Source organism: Dermacentor silvarum, chromosome 4, assembly GCF_013339745.2.
Source record: "Dermacentor silvarum isolate Dsil-2018 chromosome 4, BIME_Dsil_1.4, whole genome shotgun sequence".
Lineage (NCBI taxonomy): Eukaryota > Metazoa > Arthropoda > Arachnida > Ixodida > Ixodidae > Dermacentor > Dermacentor silvarum.
In genome coordinates, this window is record NC_051157.2 from 138,347,799 (window position 1) to 138,362,549 (window position 14,751).

General features: G+C 47.5%; 1 protein-coding gene across 1 annotated transcript in view; it reads left to right on the forward strand.

Annotated features, from left to right (window-relative positions):
* LOC119448936 (glutamate receptor ionotropic, kainate 2-like) overlaps positions 1-8,262 on the forward strand; it is a 28,926-nt gene extending 20,664 nt beyond the window's left edge. Inside the window, exons 6-8 of the mRNA XM_049666569.1 lie at positions 2,621-2,910; positions 4,967-5,166; positions 7,008-8,262. Coding sequence (XP_049522526.1) covers positions 2,621-2,910; positions 4,967-5,166; positions 7,008-7,135 — 618 coding nt within the window. The 3' untranslated portion in view covers positions 7,136-8,262. The remainder of the gene's footprint in view (positions 1-2,620; positions 2,911-4,966; positions 5,167-7,007) is intronic.
* The last annotated feature ends 6,489 nt before the right edge of the window (positions 8,263-14,751 follow it).

Consider the following 14,751-nt stretch of genomic DNA (forward strand, 5'->3'; position numbering starts at 1 on the left):
GCATGAACTTCGGTTTGTAATTAATCAAGACTTTCATAACCAGGCAGCCGCAGCTCAGTGACCATGTTCTCTTGCTGCCGAGCGATGAAGTCGCGGGTCTGATTCCCGGCTACTGCGGCCACATTAGGAAGGGGGCGAAAAGTAATGGTCGTACACAGCGAATCCATGAAATACGCTTCACCTTTGCTAATATTAGAGAGTTTTAGTTTCACGTACGTGGATGCTTTGCGTACGCAAACGTGAGAACTCTGCGTATGTTCCGCAGCACGCGTCCGCTACGTTTATAGTTTCACGTACGCAGAAGCAGCGCCAGAAGTCCCTGCGTGGAGCCATCGCATACATACGATGGATGCTTCCGCATGCGAAAAATATACTGACCTTTACCGTCTATCTATTTGCGCTACACACAACTGAAGCAGCAAGGTGCAGAGGCTTTTGCTGTCCTTGTCAGCGTACTGCGTGAGCAGGAGGTCTGCGCGATCGTGCACAGTTCGAGCACTGAACACTTTTCCCCTGGCCGCCGACAGCAGCACGGCGATTTCAGTCCATCTCATTGGATGCCGCATCATGTCTTCGAATGGGTTGCACTCTTGAACATCACGAAGTAGATCTAAGTCGTCACTTTTTGAAAATCTTAGGCGCGGAGCACTGCTCGGAGCGTTCGCTTGGTCTGCCACCATCTTGAAACCTGCTCTCTCGATAGTTTCGTAACTCGCGAGAGCGCCCCGTCGGACCGCCACGTACGTAGAGCACGCAACGCAAGCGCGAAGTTTTCACGCGCGTCCGCAAGACGCGCGGGCAGCCTCCACGTTCTGCGCATGCGCATTGCAGTCACGTAGGAGCTCCACGTACGCGAACTCTTCCACGTACGTGAAACTAAAACTCTCTATTGTCTAGAATATTTGACGAAGGAAGTGGCAGATGATTACGAAGGTGAAGGAGCGCGGCAAAAAAAAAAAAAAAAAAGCAGGAGCAAAGATAACCACTGTATTTTCAAATGATCTGGCGTCAAATTCACAAAACTTTTTTTGTTCGTAAGTGCTCTTCGCCATTGGCTGGCCGTCTTCGTTAAATATGTGTCCAGTCTAGGGCTGGCTGGAATCTGCTCTTGCGACAAGATTTTGGCCAATAACGTTTTTTGTTACGGGCCTTGTATTTAACATGCGAACACTATTTCAACTTATATTAGTGGGATGCACCTCTGAAGTGGATTTAATTCGCACGCATGGTGCCATAAACACAAAATGCGTGCCATGCTCTGTTAAAAATGAAGCATTTCCGAGAGAAAGCAATTGTCCTTTTTTTTTAATTCTTTCCCGTACGTGAGCCAATCTTCGGCCGCAATGCGTACTGGCATCCCTGCAGAGAAATGTCTTTAGCTTTAACGTCAGTGAAATGGTACAAAGAAGCACACGGACAGTATTTCAGCTCGGGCCACAAGAGGTACTGTGCGGCCTCTTGCAGTTTTGTCAAATATTGTCTAGAGAGATGCTTGCGAAGTTTGAGCGTATGGTCCGTGGTATTATCTGTGGCTCTCGCTGTCAATAAGAACCATAACTAATCGTAGCAGGGATTCTATAGGCACTGCTGAAATCCCCCCCCCCCCCCTCTATTGTCGTGGCTAGTGCCGCTCGCGAGACCGAACGTGAGGTTGCCGGCAGCGTGAAAGTAAAAAAAAAAAAATGGCCACGTGCAACGCGAGCGTGGGGCAGCTATAGCGAAACGACATGCGGAGTGGTCGGGCGTGAGCACCAGCGCGAGTTCGCCTTGCTCCGGTAAGTGGAAGGCGAGCGCTGGCGTTGACAAAGAAACTTGAAGTGAGGTTGTCTATGCGGTACACACAATCTTCACTTCTTTGCTTCGCCGGTCTGCGCTGGCGGGATTTATATATCTGACTGCTTTCGGTATTTCCCCAGTAGCAGTGCTCTGGGGGACAACCTTCGAAACTGTACTGAACCGCATGCAGTAAAAGCGACTCAAATAGGATCCATATCATTGTTTTGGATGATTACAGCAACCAATGCTGCACCGCATTCGTTTGTGTTTGAGCGACACACGACGACTTGGACGCGAATCGCGCTGCGAGCTGGGAAATTAAGCAATGCTCCAAAGGTAGTACTCAATGTGCAATAGCACGTACGTACACCTGCTCGTTCTTGTTATTTGTATAATGTCGTCTTCATCAGACTATTTAAGCTTCGCAGCGTGGCAAACCAACGATCCCAAACTACTTCCTTGTGCGACAAACCACACGCTTAGTTTTGGGCACTTGCGTAGTACCTGCAGGGCACCCCTGGCACCGACATTAGCTGCCTCTACTGCCCACAGTTCTGCATACTAGTCGAGTACCGACCTTCTGGGGTGGCATCGAACGTTACCGAACAGAAACATCTAAAATTGAACAGGACAAAACAATTCACAGGAGCGAAATAAAAACCAAAGCACGAACAGCTTCCCAAGCGGCGCTCCTTCGGAGTAGTGGGTATTCAACACTGGCACTGATTTCGATTGCTGCCATAACTGCAAAAAACATCTTTTTTTTACTCGAGATCGCAGGGGCTTATCGCGTTTAGCATGAAGCCGTCGGCGCGCTGATGCACGAACGTCGGCCTCGTCGCAGGGTTCTCGGAATGTGCCGGAGTACCGAGCCGTGTGGGAGATGGTTGTTCGCAGCAACGGCACGTTCGACACCAAGTCGCTCTACTCCCGAGAGAACCTCATCGCGGTGCAGAATGGAGACGCAGTCATCGTCAGCGACGCCACCACAATGCGTTTCCACGTGGCGGCCAGCTGTAGCGTGTTGAGACACGGCACCTTCTACTTCTCGCGGGAGCAGTTCTTTCCGCACAAGTTTGCCGTGGCGCTCAACCGAAACGAAGACCCAGCCTTCGTCACCGTAGTTAACCAACGGTTAGTAACACGGTTATCGCCTCCCTATAAGTAATTTATTGCTTAAGGTAAATAGAATCTTACTTCATTGGACAGGACAAACAAAAAGGAATGGATGAAGTGTAAAACGTTAATTATCAGCGTTTCGTCCGTTCCCTCAGTTTTTCCTGTCATATGGGCTGTCACTCTATTTAGCTTTGACATGTACTGTGGTGAGCGATTGAAACGCGATACTCGAATCGCGTGGCTGCGTGCCCTTCATGCGCTACCAGTGGGCGCTGGGGACACCAAGCTGACACATTTTTATGCCACGTGAAATCGAGAGCTTTTGTGATGCATTGTGATTGCGTCTGCTCTTTCGGCGATTACCCAGTGGTCACCGGTGGCGCAAAAAGGTGCCAGCCGCCATACGGTCCGAGTATCGCGCTTCAGTTGCTCAGCACTGTGCATACTAACTGGTTCATGTTAGCACTCTTTTATATCGTTGTTTAAAGGAAAACTGCAACGAAAACTTTCGGACCGTGCACAAACAGACTACTGGACGAGTTGACTTCGACTCATAATTTTAAAAGGCGCAACACACGCAGAACGAAGTAAAGGACCGAAGACGCAGATGCGCACTACCAACCGAAACAATATTGAAAGCACACACACCCTCTTAAATTTTTCGCAGCACGCAAAAAAAAAACTGCATAAAAACAACCAGGACAAGCAACAAGGCAAAATAATCACTTGAAGGAACAAAATTATCATAAAGTTCCCTAGCCTCAAATTTTAAAAGAAAATCAATTTTACTCTGGTAGAATGATACGGACGGAGCACTGATACAGAGATCTAACATGCGCTACATGTACAATGTCTCAGCAGCTTCTCTCGTGAACTGATCCCTGTGCTTCATCAACATGTTGGTATCATTAGGCACAGGGCAACAGGCGGCCTCGCGACAATGCACTGCTCAGTTTTAATTTTCCGCTCCTTGAGCGCACATTTGAAAATTAGCCGTACTGGCTTACAGACACTTTTACATGGGACAAAGGAATGCGGTACTGAAAGAACGCGATTGAAACATATTCATAAGTATGCTTCGCTCCACATTCTTTCTGGGCAAAATGGTTGCGCTAAACTTCACTCCTAACCCGTAGACACACCTGAGGAATCTTATTATGGACATAAAGGGCTGCACGTCAACGCCATAAATCGAAAGCACTTGTTGCCACCCATGCATTGTGCGTATCATACTTCAGCATGCACGGCCCAGTGATAGCTGTCCTGGGCACAACAGATGAACTGGACAATGATGGAGTAAAGGTTGAATACGAGTCTTAGACTTAGGCTAACGTCATAGGTGGGTTCTGCCGGAATATTTTTAGTTGCGCAGGTCAATAACCTCCGCAAAACTATGCTCTTAAAAAAAGAAGGTTGGAGTAGTTATTACATATGGTCTCACACCATTTTATACCTTAACATAACTGCAGTTGGTAACGATAAAGTTTGTAACATAACTGACGAAAGAGGTATTACTGTTACTAAAGGGTCTCAGCTATACCAATTCCAAATGCACATTGCACTACCCGATGCAGATTCTCACCTCTGCAGCATACTCGTATATCGGACCAGCTGTGGCATATTCCACAGTGGGTCCGATATATTTGTTACAGAATAAAAACTTTCAAGCCGGTGGTACTGAGTGTGCTTCGAATTGGTAGCTGCGACGAATTAGTAACAGGCACTACCTTGTTCAGTCATTCATGTTACTAACTCTGTCGTTACTAACTGCAGTAGCAAATAGTGTAACACTATGTAGTAACTACTGCGACCTTCTTTTTAAGCGCGTAGACCATTTAGCGTGATTTGTATTCGTATTTTGTGTACTGAGTCGGCTTCTTATTAAAGAAGGAGGGCCTTTAAAATGTTGAGGAAGAAACACCTGGCTTGCTTATGGCTCTTTGTAGGCGCCGCACACCTTTTCTTAGCTTGACGTTGTCGGAGACCGTACCGTTTGGCGGACCTGCGCTAACGCGATCACCCCATAGTTAGTAGTAAACCACTTCACCTATATCCTTACTTCTGAGACCAGGATCAGCTGGATGATGGAGAGCGGCTTGTTGGATGCCTGGATGGAGGAGGAGTACGGCGACTGGCAGAAGTGCGCCTCTGGCTCCGGTGAGGACGCGTACAGCCCGCTGTCACTGTTCGAGGTGCAGTCAATCTTCGTCATCTACCTCATGTTCGGCGCTGCATCAGCCATTGCATTCCTGTTCGAGCTCCTTGTCGGTGGTACAGTAGTGTCAGATTTCTACATTACACAAATTGCATGAATCTGATGCGTGTATTTGTCGCATAAATAATATTACCCGCGGCGATATTGCATCGGGCAACGACTTAGCCGCTTTCTGTTATTGTTACTGATTGTGCAGCGGCACCTTCTCACTGCATATAGATCATGTTGACAAAAGCGTGCCGTGCTTATATTTTGCCGACGCGTGATTGGGGCGCCATTAGGCGACTCTGTCTAAAGCGGCTTGTTGGTCAGCACGTGACATTGCGCGGGCGCGAAAATCGGGGAGGAGGCTTGGGCATGGTCAGTGCGGCGGACGAACTTGGCTAGAGGCGGCATCATGAGGCGTTCGCTTTAATACTTGCTTACCACTGTGTTCCTAAATGTTTCTTCACCTAAAGCAGGGCCATGTTCTCGGTTTTCTGTGCAGCCTCAAAGTATAGCTTCAAGAACGCCTATTGGGCGATTCTTTCCGTGACTACCAAATTTCGAAATATTGCGGTACTGTTGCGCTTTTGACCAGGCCGTGAATGTACCTGACAGCCAAATGTTAGCTAAGGAATGACAGCGAAAGCGTACTTAGAGGTATGAAGTTGAGAAAGGGTCAATTTGAAGAATGAAAATGATGGTTCATGAACAACACATTTTATAAGTCGCCTTAGCCGCAGTATTTGCATGAAACGGGCCTACGCGCGTATATACGTACTGCATTCTGTAGTTATGCCGCGTGGCAACCCAAGTGAATCTGGTTCCCACGCCCGAAAAAAAATGGGAGAACGCTTAAGATTCGTCTTTAAGAGTAGAACGCGATAGCGTTATCGGGACCCGTTCGCATCGCATCGTTCGCATACGGCAAGTAGGCTCCATTCACTGGAACATTCAACGTGGGAAAGCCAGCTTACCAAGACCAAGCTTACACCGATCCCCTTGAAGTCGGCTTCACTTTTAAACAAAAGTGCATTGCTGGAAAGACGTTTTTCTAGAGGCAATATAAGTAGTCTTGTAATAAAATGTGATGGCCCTAGCACCTTCTTATATTATTTTATTAATTGTTTGCTATTGCCCCGACGCTCACGCGTGTCCAAAATTAACAGCCGAAGTCGCAATTTGACCTGCCTATAGATGCGAGCGCCATCCGGATATCATTTTCGCAAGTACCCGAATACGCGGCTGTAGGTCTGGTAGAAATGCTGGAAAAGGGGTTTGTATTTGAGTTTCCTCGGAGCAGAATTAGGTTTTCTCGTACATTCAAATTACAATCCGACGCCGATTGTAAACAATCCGACGGTGAATCGGACGCCGAATGGTAAAATCGTACTTTACCATTTTTCTGGCGGATTTCACTGTGAGAAATCAGTTTTTGTTCACCAAAACCTTGTACCACGTGGAGGGCCTGCGCGGTCTGGGTTGGGGATGATTTTCTCCGCCACCCACCGACATCGCACGCCGGTCACCGACGCCGGATTTTCTGCGACACTGGGCCCTTAACGCTATCGCGTTAAAAAGAGATAGAGAAGTGTTAACGAAGTGCGTATATATTAGTTTAGTCGGGTAATGGCGCTGTGCAGCCCCTCTCGATATACAAGGCAGCATATCAAGTGAAGATCGGTTTAATTTTAGGGAAGATAATTTAATAGCATTAAGATTGTGCCTCAGTAGCTGAAGGAGTGCGAATTGTGAGTGTAAATCAATCAATCAATTAATCAATCAATCGAAACATAAGTCATGCACCGCGTGCCACATACATAAATAGCGCAATCGCTAGGTTGTGCATGAAACAACTGTAAATAAGTGTTGAAACATAAATCTTCAAATCGCGCTAATTGTTTTTACATTGCAGGACTTCCAGTTTCGAACAAGAAGTCAACAATACGGATCACCGTTACACCTGAGTCAAGCGCATGGACGATGGCGCATGGAACCTTTCAATATGCGCCTAGAATTAAACTGCAAACACGCTACTCATGAGATCGCCTATCTAGAACGCTCATCTGTCTTGGCGAACAACGTAGAGAACATGTGCTTGCGGTGTCTCTTTGTACTTATATACTTAGGTAGTAGTTTTCCAACGTTAGAGTGCGACTAGGAGCGTTCGGAAACATTATGTGCATGTTCTTTCGGTGTCCTAGGAGAACTGCACTAGTCACCGAGTTTACATTTCAATAATAGTGGTGCACGTTAGGGGTGTTTTGCACAGAAATAATGTGTCACGTTCGGGGAATAATGAGGGCTCAATGAAAACTGGTAAACATTCGTTTTCAGCCAGTTAAGAGACGTTATACAAAATGCTTATTAAGTTTACCCGCAGCCCTGGGAGAAGCAAGTGTGGCAGCACTTCTATAGAAGGCGAGAATAGGGGATATGTTATGGGGGACCGGTAAATGCAGTTTGAACTGTGCAGGTTAGTTACAGCCCTCGCGGGGCGCCAGATCTTTACAAGCGTCTTTTGCGAATCGCATAAAAAGTTTGATCTATCTCCTGAAAGAAGCCCATGCGCCACAAAATAGCATTTCAAGAAAAGGGCAATCTAGTGGGTGATATGTGGCAAATGTTTTCAGGGCGTCAGTAAATTACGGGCTGTTAAAAAAATCCTTAAGCAAGCGCTCGAAAGCGTTATATGGCCGTTATAGGCAATGTTTCCCGAGGTCCGTTACACCAAGTTCACATTCGGTTGCAATAGCAGCAATGTAAAGGCGAAGTGGCGAGAAAATTTCAAAAGTTCTGTAATAAATATGAACCGTCGTACTTCCTGTATTTTTATGCGTTATACGAGCTTCATATTAGGCTTCCCTGGTGCTCTCATTCAACTAAATGAGGCGCCTTTTTAGATTTGGTGATAATAATGGAAATACTATGAGTAATATAGAGGTGAAGATAATATGGTGTGGGTTGATTAGTGCATTTGTTGTACATTGTGTATGGAAGCGCTTCTGAGCATTACGACTATGCTTTACAAAAGGCGAAGCATATAACTCATGGTACTGTCAACCCTTCTGTTGCAACTGAGAATGAATAAACTTGTTGATAATGCGAGGAACAAGACCCAAAACGTGCTTGCGACGTTAAGTATGTGTGGACAAAATAGGTATAGTTATTATTGATCATTCCTTGAGAACGTGCTTGGAGAGAGAGAGAGAGTAGATTTTAATGAAGAGAAGGGAGGAGAGGTCGGCCTGGAGAGCGTGTCTCTAGCCTGCTACTCCTCACTGGGGTAAGGGGAAGTGGGTGATACAGAGAGAGGTAGGTGACAGGTGATTATGATATCGTACAAGGAGCTACTATTTACACACGTTGTCCAATACGCGGTTGTGCACTTTTCACACACTACACGCAGGAGTAGTGTTGTCCGCACAGAACGTCATCGCACAAACACATTTCGCGCACTGCACACTGCACAGGTCCTAGAGACGACCGTCTAAGCCCGTCTCACACATAAAGTTCAGAAGTGATCTTATGGTGCGCTGGGCATGATCAACGCTTCTCCATGCGCCTAAAATCTTGGCTTCCGAAAAGGGGCGGGAGTCCAAAGAGTCAACACTACGTTTTAGTGTCCTTCGCTCGGTCGCATATTGAGGGCACACGCAAAGTATGTGTTCTATTGTCTCGGGAGTGTGACAGACGCTACAATCAGGGTCTCGTTCTCGTCCAATCTTGTGAAGGTATTTGCGAGTGTACGCCACACCAAGCCGTAATCGATGGATTAGTGTTTCCTGGCCTCTCCGCATCCGAAGTGGAAGTCGGAATCGCAAGCCGGCGTCAAGTCTATAGAGGCGCTCTTGCCGATGTTCGGGGTTGTCCCATTGTCGCTCCATAGACGTTTTGATGGAGTTGTGTAGCAAGGCGTTGATGTCATAACGGCAAAAGGGAAGTTTTATAATCTTCCCGTCAGTGTGCGCAATTTTTGCTTCCGCGTCAACCTGCTCATTTCCGGCTATTCCACAGTGGCTGGGAATCCACTGCAGTGCAATGTTATGTCCGGATTGAGACGCCTCGGTGAGCAGAGCCATGATGTCGTATATTAGAGGGCTATATGCGCTTCTGGGATTCATATAATTGCTTATGAGTTGCAGCGCCGGTTTTGAGTCGCAGAACACTGTCCAGTTAGCCAGGTTTTGTTGTAGTATGCAGCGGACTGCTTCTCGAATGCCGGTCAACTCAGCTGCTGTAGACGATGTTTTGTGTCCTATCTTGAACCGCTGCGTAATCCCCATTGCAGGTACCGTGTAAGCTGCCGCGGAAGAGGTCTGTGTAACAGAACCATCTGCAAAAACATGTTCGGTATATCCGTACTTGTAAGCAATGTAGGATAACGCGAAATGTTTGAGACCCGCAAGTGGCATTTTCGACTTTTTCGTTATTCCGGGGATTGAGGTTTTCACCGTCGGCTTTGCCATCGTCCAGAGTGGAGCTTCCGGTATGCCATGTGGTGCGAAGTCCGACGGCAGTAGATCCCGTTGCGACAATACGGCTCCTGAGTAGGCGGCGTCAGGCCGTATACTTGTGACATTTGTCAGTGGATGATTCCTATGCCTTGTCAGTAGCCTTAAATGCACTCGCATTGGCTCATGTTGCAGATACACTCGAGCTGGGCATGCGCGTGCCTCTGCAATAGTGCCCCATGTGGAAGTACATCGTGGTAACCCTAGGCAAATTCTTAGTGCGCGAGCCTGAGCTCCTTCAAGTGTGCGGAGGGCAGATGAACTAATCCGAGAAAGTACAGGTGCGCTGTAGCGGAGGTATCCAACAAAAAGTGCCTGGTAGAGCTGCAGAAGAGATGATTGGGATGGCCCCCACGATTTTCCAGACATATGTCGAATGATTTGTGCAAAGCTGTCCAGCTTTTTTCTCAATGCAGAGATGTGTTTCGACCAAGATAAGTCACGGTCGATGGTGACTCCGAGAAACTTATAGTGGGTTACCGAAGGTATAATCTTGCCATCAATCATGACGGGGTAGCAGGCCATTGACTTCCTGGTAAATGTCATGGCTACACTCTTAGTCGGTGAGAGCTGAAGTCCACGACTATTTAGGTATTGCGACGTTATTGACACTGCACGCTGTAGCTTCGTTTGTACTTGTAAGCGCGTTAAGCTCGTGGTCCATATACAGATGTCATCTGCGTACACAGAGACCGAGACTGCGCCTGTGAGTTCTTTGACGAGTCCAACGAGAACAACATTAAATAAGGTTGGGCTCAGTACACCTCCTTGAGGCACCCCACGGTAGACAGGATGGTTCCTTGTATGACCGTCTAGAGTTGTCATAAATATCGTTCTCTCTCGAAGATAGCTGGCTATCCACTGATGCATACGGCCACCAATGCCATATTCTTCAAGGGCATTTAAAATTGCATCATGTAGAACATTGTCAAATGCACCCTTGATATCCAGAAAGACAGCAGCCGTCAATCGACGGCGACGTTTCTGATGTTCAACAGTCGTTACTAGATCAATAACGCTGTCGATTGACGATCTACCCTTTCGGAAACCTGTCATAGCGTCTGGATATATATTACGCTTCTCCAAAAACCATTCTAGGCGCATCAAAACCATCCGTTCCATGGTTTTTCCTATACAACTGGCAAGCGCCACTGGTCTGTAGGAGAGCATATCATGGGGTGACTTGCCTGGCTTCAATAATGCCACGATCTTGCTTGTCTTCCAATGTGCAGGCACAGTTCCCGAGGCCCAAGAGAGATTATATAAAGCCAGAAGCTCTTCAGTCGCTCGAGGGCCCAGATGGCGTAGGGTAGAATAGGTAATGCCATCAGGCCCTGGCGCACTTGAGTGTATTGAAGAAGAGATCGCAGCACGTAGCTCTTGCAGCGTGAATGGAAGGTCGAGACGATCGTCCACTGTTGGGGGAGCGCACCTGAACAGCGTAGATACCACTGTTGTAGAGCCGGAGAGATGTAAGCAGAAATCTTCCGCGATCTCCTTCTCACTGCGCATCTGATTGATAGCCAGAGCTCGGAAGGGACGTCGTTGTTGTGGAGTAGATGGCAAGGCTCGTACAACATGCCATATCGTGGACAATGGTTTTCTTGGGTCCAGGCTGCTGCAAAATGACCTCCAACGCTGTCTGTCGAGCTTTTCCAAGCGTCTTTGAATTTTCTTTTGCACACGACGTGACGTCCTCAAGTCAGATATCAATTTAGTTCGCCTGTATTTCCTCTCGGCGCGACGACGGACTGCCCGCAGATGCTCATATACAACATCAACGGATGTTCTGGAATGTGATGTTGTGACGATGTCTGTTGTTGCGTGCATTGCTGCTGTAATTCGCTCTTCGATCTCTTGCGGAGAAGTTATACAGCCGCAGGAGTCTTCCAGTTTGGTTTGAAAAGCATCCCAGTCAGTGCGTTGTGCATGACGATTAGGGAGTCTCGTGAACCATCTCAATTGTACATAAGTAGGTAGGTGATCACTGCCGTACGTTTCAGCATCTGTGCACCAGGCAGCAGAAGACGAAAGGCATCGTGAAGCGATAGCTAAATCGAGACAGCTGCTGTACGTTGTGCCTCGCAAATATGTTGGTGAGCCGTCGTTGAGGATGTCAAGACCATTGCTGTTTGTGAAGTCAAGAAGCTGTCTTCCTCGAGTGTTTATGGCCCGGCTACCCCAAAGATGGTGGTGTGCGTTGAAGTCACCTACGATAACATGAGGTCCTTGGCTGGAGTCAAGAACAAGTTTCAGGTGTTCAGCGTCAAATCTTCCCCTGGGAGAAATATAGCCACCGATGACCGAGATTGTGCGGCGCTTAAGCTTCAGCGTTATAGAAACGTACTCGTTGTTGTTGTGCACCGGAATTTGGTTTAGCGAGTACGTGAGGTCACATCGCACGCATAGTAAGACTTTGCTAGGATTTCCACTTGTCTCAGACGCGAATTGTTCGTAACCAGACAGTCTAAATTTCGAAGTCATATTCGGCTCGCATATCACAATAACTGGAAATCGATACTTGAGCAGTCTCTGTTTAAAATCTCCGAGGCGACCTCGTAGACCTCGTGCGTTCCATTGAAATATCACGGAATGGCTGATCCTTTCTTGCAGTGACAGCATTGAAGTTGATGATGCCATGGTTCTTGCTATCCTTTATATAGCAGCAAGCACCGGTTCGAGTGCGTCGAGAATTTGCACCGCCGCATTAGCAACGGGCGTCTTAACTCCCATAAGCAGCATTCGCAAGGAACGAACCAATTGTGTAAGCATTGCCTTGATTTGACCATCCGACGACGAAGCTTCGCGTTCATGCTGGCGTTCCGGCTGCACTTCTGCACTCCGAGACGGCAGGGCAGGCCATATAGTAGTGTCCTTGGTGTTCAGAAGAGTAGACGTAGCTACAGGTCCTGACGATTGAGGAATAACAGGAGCGCGCGTCGACTTTTCATGAGGCACCGGTTGTCCTGTTGTCGATGCTGATCTCCTCCTGCGATTACGGGAGCGCCTCTGGTGGCGGTGTATCTTGGTAGCCGCTTCTCTGTGTGTAGAGCGATCTCGCACCATTTTCCTTAGCACGGACATTTCAGTCTTTAATTTTGGACACTCCTTCGACGTTGCCTTGTGCGGCCCATCGCAGTTAGTGCATTTCAAGTCAGACCCATTACACGTCGACTCATCATGATCACCACCACAGCGGGGACATGTCATCCTGTTTGCGCACACAGCACTTACGTGCCCGATTTTCTGACATTTATGGCACTGTAATGGCCTTGGGACGTATGGACGGACAGGATGTCTCACATATCCCACTTTCACATGTGATGGTAAGTTGTCTCCCTCAAAAATGAGCTTTATGCACCTCGACCGTCCAAAACGGTGTATGTCTGTGATATGGACAGTTGAGGATATTAGCGTTGGGAGATCGCCATTATCAATATCTGTATCCACATCGTAGATCACACCAGCCGTGGTACTGCCTCCCTGTACGATGAATGAGCGGACAAGGATATTTCCCAGCTGAGTTACAGCCTTTAAAGTGTCAAGGATGCTTCGTGTAGAGACATCAACAGTAAGGATGTTTTTTCTGCTATTAATACGGACCTCTCTAATATGCCCTGGAGCCAGCTTCTCGAGATAGGCAGTGAGAGTTTGCCTATTGAGGGAATTGAGGTTGCCAGTAGCAGCGATGGGGATGTAGGCGATTGTATACGTTTGCTGTGAGGGCGGCTTATTGTAGTTGAGCTCACTCACGCTTGAAGTCCTAGGAAGTTTCCTCTTCAACCGGCGCTTTGTGGCCACTGTATATCCACCGTCGGATTCCATGTCGTCCACGTCAGAGCCGCTCGATGACCCTGGCAGAGTCATGTGCAGATGGTCGGACGCAGCAGACCGACGTTCAGCTTGGAGGCCAGCCCCCAACCGTGGCGGCAGAGGGGGCGGAACGTCCGTCATTGCTTTCGATACTGTACCCGCCACGGAGGCGTCGGTACGCACAAAGTTAAATGAAAAACCAGAGCGAAGCAGGAACAGCAGCTGATCAAGAACTCGTCTTCTTCTTCCTCTTCTTTCCTGCTTGAAAACGTTAAATGGTAGTTATCTGCTATTTCGCAGTATATCGAGAAATTATATGTGAAATAGAGTTCACGTTGAGTCGAAACAGGGGTAATATTAGAGGTAGAGGGTAGGGAAAGCATAACGTTTCTAGCTTAATAATGCGTTTTGTAAGCACTTACTGAAGCTTGGTTTACTCCCCATTTTGAATTACCTGCCACCGAGATCAAACTATTCTTATAGTATGCGGGCTACGTTTCAAAATGGACCATTTAATTGCTGCCAAATGCAATTCTTAATGCCACTGCTCGAAAGAAACAGCTTCATTGGAAACTGATCTATGGTTATGGAAAGTCGCACTATCCTGATGTCTTTTTGTTGTGTTCGGTGATGGGGAATGCTCCGTCGGGACTCTGGCTACTGGATGTCCACTTGATTCATTTTTCTTCATTGTGTTCTCATAAAGTACTGGCTGCTTCGTATTTGTACCGTGCGTGGAATCAATAAATTCGTTGTATTAGGCATCAAGTCTTTGTTAGTGTGCTTCTTCGTTGGTGTATTTCTGCGCGTTGTTACATCACGTTGAATCGTGAACTCAAAGTGAGTTTATTGCGAAAGAGCACACGTGAAAAGTGCAATCTAACACTTGCGTCTCCGGCTTGTGCTCGTGCTAATTGCTGCATAGTGAATTCAACACAAACTTTGAAAGGCTTTGTCGGTGTTTTCCTGTGACTTGGTGAAGGTTCAGCTGAAGGACTTCCTGGGCTGGGTCGCCAACGTTTGCCCACATAATAACCATGTATCACAATTGACAAGGATACGCACTCGGAAAGTCCAGTACCCTTCTCTGATAGCGTGTCGCGTGCGCCACTATGCAATACCTGGTCGCATATCGGTCAGATCGACTGCATCGAGGGCGAGCATATCTTCTGGAAATTTCTACCGAAAAGGTGAGCTTGGATAATGTTCGCCCACGTGCTATCTTTGATTGAACGTCCTCTTTTGTTCCATAATCTGCCATTTATTCGACTCACGAGGGAGCATTAAAATGATCAAGGTGCGCGTTTTGCAAAGCCATCTTCAGCGGCCGAA